At 38.5% G+C, this 8,429-nt stretch overlaps 1 protein-coding gene across 1 annotated transcript; it reads left to right on the forward strand.

Moving 5' to 3' along the window:
* Positions 1-585: 585 nt before the first annotated feature.
* Positions 586-4,721, forward strand: CXCL9 (C-X-C motif chemokine ligand 9). The gene is made up of 4 exons (XM_007165560.2): positions 586-674; positions 1,780-1,906; positions 3,202-3,286; positions 4,434-4,721. Exons 1-4 carry the CDS (start codon positions 611-613, stop codon positions 4,536-4,538), a joined length of 381 nt encoding a protein of 126 aa, XP_007165622.2. The 5' UTR covers positions 586-610; the 3' UTR covers positions 4,539-4,721.
* Positions 4,722-8,429: the final 3,708 nt, after the last annotated feature.

Here is an 8,429-nt window from a genome sequence, read left to right on the forward strand (position 1 = left end):
ATAATAATCTGTAGCAGCAATGACATAAAAATCAAAAAGAGCCTACCACAGTAGAAAATGACCTAGTCCCTGAATTAATTAAGATTCCTTTTAATGTATTTTGATTGTTTAAGATTGTTGGGTAAGCAATATAAGAAAAAATAAATGTGGCCATATATTATACATAAAGATATTCTACAAATAGTAAGAAAATTTGAAGAGTGTTTTATTTATCTGGACTTTAATATTTCCCATCTGGAAACCACATCTCCAGCCCTTCTTGTATGATGTTATTATATTCATTATATAACTTATTCTTCATCCAGGTGAGCAGCTGTGAGTGTGCTAAAGGCTGCCAGTGATGATGGTTTCACATCTCTTATGATAAACTATCCATTTATGTGAAATGGAAAGATATAAAGCATGCAGAAATTCCCTTGGATCAGAGAGTAGGGATTCCCCCAGCACAATTAAGTTTGTGGTCAGATTAGCTGGATCAGCTAAGACAACCAGCCAATCAGATTTTAGGAGGGAAACAGATTTCCTAAATAAATATGATTTCCAAGAGCATGTTCTCTAAAGAATTTCTCAGGCTTAAAATCTAATACAGGAGTGACTCCATTCTACCACTATGAGGAGAAGTGGTGTTCCTCTCCTTTTGGGTATCATCTTCCTGACTCTGATTGGAGTTCAAGGTAAGGAATTCTGAGTTATATTGGGTTAGTAAAGTCAGAGATGTGAACTGCTATAAAAGCCTCTTGATTTGCCAGTAAAGGTAACTGCTTTGTGTGCATCAGAAAGTGATGTGAGTCAGTTGTGGTCAATTATCCAAAGTTCATATCCTGAACCTGCCAAGTCAAATACAAGTCTTCTCAGTCCACGTGTGTGAATTCCTGGCACAGAGTAAGTGTTCAATAAATGTTTGTTGAACTGGGTGATAATGAGATGGAAGACTTTGTCTCCTAAATTATTTTTGTCACCCTGACAGTGTTTCTTGATAAGTATGTCTGTGGTTAACCAATTAAGTATCCAATAATCAGAGAGGTTGTCCCTAATCTGTTTACTAACTACCTTTATTTGAGGCAAATTAATGAACTTTTCTAGACTTCAGTTTCCTCAGCTGTAAAATGGAGATTTTATAGTTATGCTTTTTCTGCCTACTACACAATGTATGGCATATAGGAAGTACTGAGTAAATGTATGTTGAATAAATGAAAAAATTAAGGAATGAAGATAGTGTATTTTAAAGAATTTTCAAAAGTTTAAAGCACTACTGAAAACCAAGGCAGTGGGAAAGATCAGGATGGTGGTGGTAATTAGTTATTGTAAGTGAAACTTTTTGTTGAAACGAGTACCAACTCCATTTCACTAAAGTCAGATTAAAAAATGGCTTTGGGAGTTGCTTGAGATACTATGGTCTGCAGAGCACACATGAATTAGGTATCTGTATATCTGACCTGTGATAGACATTTATTGAATATTATAAAAATCCCTTTTCCTAAGGTTGTAAAATATGGTAGTTAAGAGTAATGCCTTTGGACCCAAAGAAACCTGAGCTGAGACCCTGCACTTGTCCCCTAAAAGCTGAAAGGCTTTGTTTTTTACTTAACTTCTCTGAACCTTGGATTCTTTATCTATAAAACAGAGATAACACCTACTCAAAATCTCGTGGTAATGATTAACAGACACTCAGTAAATGACAGTAGTAATCATGACTAAGTCAAATGTATCATTTGGGTGGATCGCCTAAATTGAGACATTGCTCTAAATCGATGTTTTCTGCCTCTCTTTTTCCCTTAGGAACTCCAACAATGAGGAATGGACGCTGTTCCTGCATCAACACCAGCCAAGGGACGATCCATTCAAAATCCTTAAAGGACCTTAAACAATTTGCCCCAAGCCCTTCTTGTGAGAAAACTGAAATCATGTAAGTAAAAAAACTCATCCAACACATATGCTCCAGCAATAAGTTTAGTGTGAGTATTACCCTCAGAATACTTGCCCATTCAGACCCTTAAAATGCAGATAGTTGCCCCTCCATAAATCCGGTCTACTTCTTCCTTTTCTTCTAAAAAAACAAGCAATTTCTGGTAGAGATTAGGAACCAAAGATGACATGTTTATTGTAGAAAATGTTTAATGTAAATGACCCAAAAGAAGAAATTAAAAATCATCTATAATCCTACCATTTAGAGATAGGTAGTGTTAATCTGTCTGCATATAGTCTTCCAAATCTCCCTCATTGGCTTTGTGTGTACATATATAGACACTATATATATATATATATATATACACATATACACATACACACAATATATGTACACAAAAATAAAATCATATACTACATACTGTTTTGTAATCTGCTTTTACATTAACACTATATAATGAACATTTCCTCATGTCAGTAAACCTTCTGTAATAACATCATTTTTTCCTAATAATGTCAATTTTAATGGCCAAATTTTATTCTATCATGTGGACGTACCATAATCTATATGACCAATGCCTAAATGTAGGTTATTTCCAATTTTTTTGCTATTGAAAACAAACTGCTATTGTAGCAATATTGTGTCTTTAATTCTTTCCTATGAGTAATACCTTTCTAGAGATTAGAATTGCTAGATTAAAGGATATGCCTATTGTAAGTTTTTTGAAACCTAAATCAAGGATGATGTATAGAATGACTACCCTTATTCTTAGATTAGACAGAAATTAAAGAAAAAAGTCTTTAAATTGCTCCTGGAGAGTCTGATGTAATTTTAAAAATTCAACCAGTCTGTTAATCTTGTCTTAGGAAAACATTTTAATTGTGTTTTAAGTTGTTTCACTAGAAAATTTAGCAAAATTCATGCTCATTTTAATTGTTTTGGGGGAAAAGAAAGTAGATATATTGGCAACTTTTCTATTTTATATTTTCACTTAAACATAAATAGCTTTTTCCAGCATAACAGAACCAATATTATCTTTAGATTTAAGTTTCTCCTATTGCATATACCTGTTGGATTTTTTTAACTTAGAGTTATGATGTGCTATCCTAGAAATGTATCTAAGTCCCCTCAGTCACTTAAAAAATGAAAAGGCAGGAAAAAGACTGGAAGTCTCAGATGCTTATAGTGATGACACAAATACATTTTTAATTGGGGAATTGAATTCTGTGGATAAGATGAAGCATTTAAATTATTAAAAGTAAAAAAAAAAAATCTTGTTGCTATTTCTTTTCTAGTGCTACACTGAAGAATGGGGATCAAACCTGTCTAAACCCAGATTCAACAGATGTGATAGAATTGATTAAAGAGTGGGAGAAACAGGTTAGTGAAAAAAAGGAACAAAATTTTCTTTCTTTTAGAAATTAACTTTAGAAGACAAAGAATTATGTAGTTCCTTTAAGGATACATTCTTCATTCATGTTATTGTGCTCCTATTTTTTTCATAGAATGATGTCATCACCTTGAGGTGTAATTGTAGTCCTGCTTACAGTATCACTTGTCTATGTCTCCCACTAGAATGTGTGTTCCATGAGGGTAGGGAGCTTGTCTTTCTTATCCAATACAATAAATGTGTATTGAATGGTAGACAGTGAGGAAGAACTACCACATGGCACAACCAAAAAAAAAAAAAAAGGTAATAAGATAAATTCCCTTCCTGCTGTAGCAAATTTGCTAACAATTAATTATAGTACAATGTGAAAAATATAAAATAAATGTATGTTCAAGAATCTTGAAGATAATAGAAGAAGGAGTAATTAACTTTGCCAGAGGTGAGGAGACAGGAAGAAACGGTTAAGGAAGACTTTTTATATCAGGTGACATTTGGTTTGGGTCTTGAAGGATAAGTAGTTCACCAGGAGGGTAAGGACAGCATGAAAAAAAAAAAAGACTAGAATCACGAGAGAGCTCACTGTGCTCCGGGAACCTCGGGTAATGTGGCTGGAGTTTGTGTGGAGGGAGTGAAGGGATTGAGATAGAAAAGTAGACCAGGAAAGGGGGAAGAATCCTGCATGGTGTGCTAAGGAGTTAAGTCTGAAGAGGACCACAGAATATGTAGTTGGGCGCTTGGTTCTGGACTCTGACAGACTAGCAGTTCTGCCACATACCAGCTGTGCAACTTTGGGCAAGTCACCCACTCCGAGCCTCAGTCTCCTCGTCTGTAAACATTGGATGATAATAGTACCAACCTCAGAAAACTATAGTTGGGACAGGTGGGTCATAGCAAGATTGGAGTGGGGGTAGTAATGAGCCCAGAAAATGGACAAAAGAGAAGCAGTCAGAAGGCTACTGCCTCCTCATCAAAGTGAGTGAAATAGAAACAAAAAGAGCCCCTCTGAGACTGAAGCAACTTTAAACTGGTTCTGAGGATAAAGAAAGACCACAGTCTGGAGAGTCCAAATATAATATAAGGAAGGAAAAATGGTAAGCTAGAGAAACATTCCCTTTTTTTTTTTCTGTCTCCTCACAGGTCAACCAAAAGAAAAAGCAAAAGAAAGGGAAAAAATATAAAAAAAACAAGAAAGTCCCAAAAGTTAAAAAACCTCTACATCCTCCTCAAAAGAAGACTACATGAGCTACCATTTTACCAACAAATGTTTTGTGTTAAAAAGGTTCTTTTCAACTATACTGAAATAATTCCAGAAAGGGATGGCATCTTAATACGTAAGCTTGTTGATTTGAACTAGAAAATTTAAAGCATTATTTTGACATTGTAATTAAAGGTAGAAAATTGCTTTTAAAATCCAAATGTGAAGAATTGTTAGAGGCTAGAGTTTGTCTTTGTTCTTCCACCTCCGACCAACTGAATTTCATCATGCTTAAGCCCACAATATCAGTAACGCCCACATCTGGACAGATGTCCTCACAACTACATCCCACACACAACAGCTGCCTGGGAGAACAGCTGTAGGCGTCCCAGGACTCCAGAGAATATCCTGAGGCACACATCAGCAGGCCCCAGCCTGGCAGCATGCTGGTAAGCCGAGCAGTTTGGAATCGAGCTGGGCCTCACCAAGCTGCCATAGCCATCAGCATCTGTATTTGAATCTGCCTGTGGGCCTCTCATACAATGCATCTGAGATATTCATGCTGGTTGTTTCTGGGGATCACCACTGGAGAACACTAGCACTTGGCTTTCAGAACCTTCTGTCTGGTTTTGAGGCCATGTGACTCCATCTTGCCCGCCCAGGGTAACCGCTTTATTCCTTACTGTTGCCTTTGCTTCAGTCAAGCCAGTTCCTCACCGTCCTACCACAATTCAGTGCCTGCCCCCTCTGCTACACAGGTCACGCTCTCACTCACCTGCGTCTACTGCTTTCTCACTCTTTCCCCAACACCCCACAGAAATACCTCCTTCTCTTCACTCATCCTCACTTGATTCGGTCTTTGAAGTTCATTTTAATCCTGCCTCTTAAATAAAATCTTCTGGATACTTGGATTATTTTAAAACTCCTATTTCACCCTGTGTTCAGTACCATACAGGAGAGCGCTTAGTTGTTTTCTAATTATTTTTTGTCTGTTAATTTTAACTCTCCAACAAGACTGTCAGCTCCTTGAGGGCAGGGGACACAGTTTATTCCCCCGAATCTGCCACTGTGCCTAATATACTATGGAACTAGGTTTCAAATAGTTTCTGATTGCAGTTGTTACAGGTAGGAGGGCAACCAGACCATCTCCTCAAAGCAGGAGCCGGCTATTTATTGGCTACTCCATATAGTCTAACCCCTGGTAACATCTTCTACTCATTATCCTCAGGCCATTATCACTCTGGGGACTGGGGGTGATGCAACATCCTTGTTTTCTTCTGACAGGATGTTAACTTGGCCTCTCCAAAAGATAAGAAGGAAATGTTTAAATCACTTATGGATATTCTAAACTGTTGTCATTAAGCATCAGGATACTTAGAATCATAGACTCTTACAATGGGAAGGGGCTTTAGAGATCACCCAGTGCCCAGCTTTTCCCCACCCAATACAAAAATTCCTTCAATACCATTCCTGACAAGCCTCACTTTTCTATGATCTTATGAGAAAGCCACCAAGATCCTTTCAAAAACTCATTTTAGGTAGATATGAATTTCATTGTCAGTTTAACTTGTTTCAAAGCTTGTAAAGTATTGTCGTTATCGATTACCACGCCAGCTCTCATGAAGAAAGCGGGTATTAAGTTACCAAGAGCTAGAGGGAGCAGTAAATCCTGTTAGTGGAAGCATGGCTGGTGCTACCCGTTAGCCTCTGCAAGGCTTGAAAAGCCTCTTAAAGGGGAGGTTCTGAGAACTGTGTAAGAGAGAATGTCTTTGGCCAGAATTTAAATCTATGCCTACTTTCCCAATTTTTGTCACTCCTTACACTGCAGATGATTTTCAGTGCTTCCCAGTGGTGATCCCAAACAACGTCTTAACTAGTCATGAAACTCTTTAGCTCCTTTCATGTAACTCCCCCTGAAAAATCTAAATGTTTCATAGTCTGAGAGTCTGACCCAGTTACCTTGCATCTCACTGGTAAAGTGGACAGTGTATAACTGATACCCAAAGACCACATGTTTTGACTAAGTAGCTATGACATATATATACATGCTAATCATTCATCACTTATATATACATGTATGCTCTCTGAGCAAATAATTAAGTGCAAAGCAGTATTGACATATATACCCTGTACTTTGAAATATTTTCTTTGTTAAAAGACAACGCTATCAATAAATGCACCACTGATCAGAAAACAAGTCTTGATTTTTTAATGTCTCAGACATGTACCTCAACTATTGCATGTGTAACAGTAATTCTCATGTGTCCTTATTCATTTAGTTTCATCTCAAATAAAGTGTAATTGAGATAAAGACATGGAAGCTCTTTAAAGTGCTCTTTGGAGACATAAAAAAACTTCAGCGGAAAATTTGACAATACGTTATAACAACATTGACTTACAAGAGGTTATGCAGAATGCAATTTATTTCCTAATCCTCAAGGGCAATGCTATTCCAATAAGAAGTATACCCAGGAGACCAAAAATGTCCTGACTCTTTTCCATAACCTAAAACTATATATGTTTAAATATTATAAAAGCCTCAAGTAGTTATGGAGACCCAAACATAGGATAAGTTATTCCAGAGTCCAGAAAACTTGGGCCGGAGGTATTATGCAGTATGGAGTCTCTCAGAAGGTTGGAAGTGAACAGAGACTACCAGCCTTGTACGTTTGAGATACACTTGAGAGGCCAGATATGTGTGATATGTGGGCAGGTAGCAGCTGCTGATGGTGAACATGACAAAGCCCACAAGGACCTTGACCTGAGACACAGCAGGACGCTGTGGAGAGAGCTAAGATTCTGGCTTCTGAGATATCTGAGTTAAGATCAATCCCACCACTTATTAGCTGTGTGACCCTGGTTCAAGCACACTTTTTAACCTCCCTGTACACCAAGTTCCTCCTCCAGGATTTGTTGTGAGGAACAGGCCCAGCATAGATCTTGGTGCATAGCAAGTCCTCAGGGTCAGATCCAGCCTCCCCCGACCCTTTACCTCTGCTGCACTTTCTTCGCAACAGAGGGTGTTTCACATCTCATACACACAGAGAGATGTTTCCAGGACCGAAAAAATAGGTTGGAGAAATGAGATCAAAAGCCTGCCTGACCAGTTCTCTGTATCTATATTTTCATACCCATAGTCCAGGCCATCATTGTCTCTTTCCTAGACTACCTCAGGAGCTTCCTCTTTTCTCTGCTGCTTCTTTTTCTCAACTTTTCTCTTGCTTCCTTACCATTCATGACAGCCAGAATGATCCTTTCAAAGCATGATTCACAGAAGACTACCACCTTACTTAAAACCCTGTAATTTAGGATTGAGTCATACATACCAAGGCCTACCAAGCCCTACACGAGTCAGGCTCTGCCTGCTTCCCTGACCATGCTCCCTTCACTCTTCCCATCACTTATTGAGCCTCAGCCTCACCTTCTTTCTAACTCTGAAGTACACTGAGTTCATTTCCTTCTCAGGGCCTCTGCATATGCTGTTCCCTGCTAGGCTGGGTTGGGCTATATCAACTTGGTTAAGCTGGGAGCTCTGTTCCCCAGAATCCTCTTCCCTGTGAGGTTCTAGGTTAGAGTTAACCAAAGAGGTATGTGTGTAAGATTTTGGAAGGCAGAAGTGAAGGAGTGGCCATTACTCTTGATTAGATTTAGTGACAGACACGGGGGATCCTTTGGATCCCAGCTTGCACTTGCTCTCCTCTGAGTTCACTTTGTCTTCATGACTGGTGGCCTTGTGACCAACAGTGGTCCCAGGTCCTCCACCAGATGCTTGGAAGTGGACCTAGAGAGGCAGTAGTTACATAGAAGCAATAGCTTCCCATAGGTCCCTAGCAGTCCCAATTTGGCAGCTGGACAGTCTTAGCTTCTTGGATTTTTCTCACAAGCTCTTATGTGTATAACTGTACCAGTGCTTCTGAAGGTTTGGTCGTTGAATCTTT

This window comes from Balaenoptera acutorostrata, chromosome 5 (genome assembly GCF_949987535.1).
Source record: "Balaenoptera acutorostrata chromosome 5, mBalAcu1.1, whole genome shotgun sequence".
Lineage (NCBI taxonomy): Eukaryota > Metazoa > Chordata > Mammalia > Artiodactyla > Balaenopteridae > Balaenoptera > Balaenoptera acutorostrata.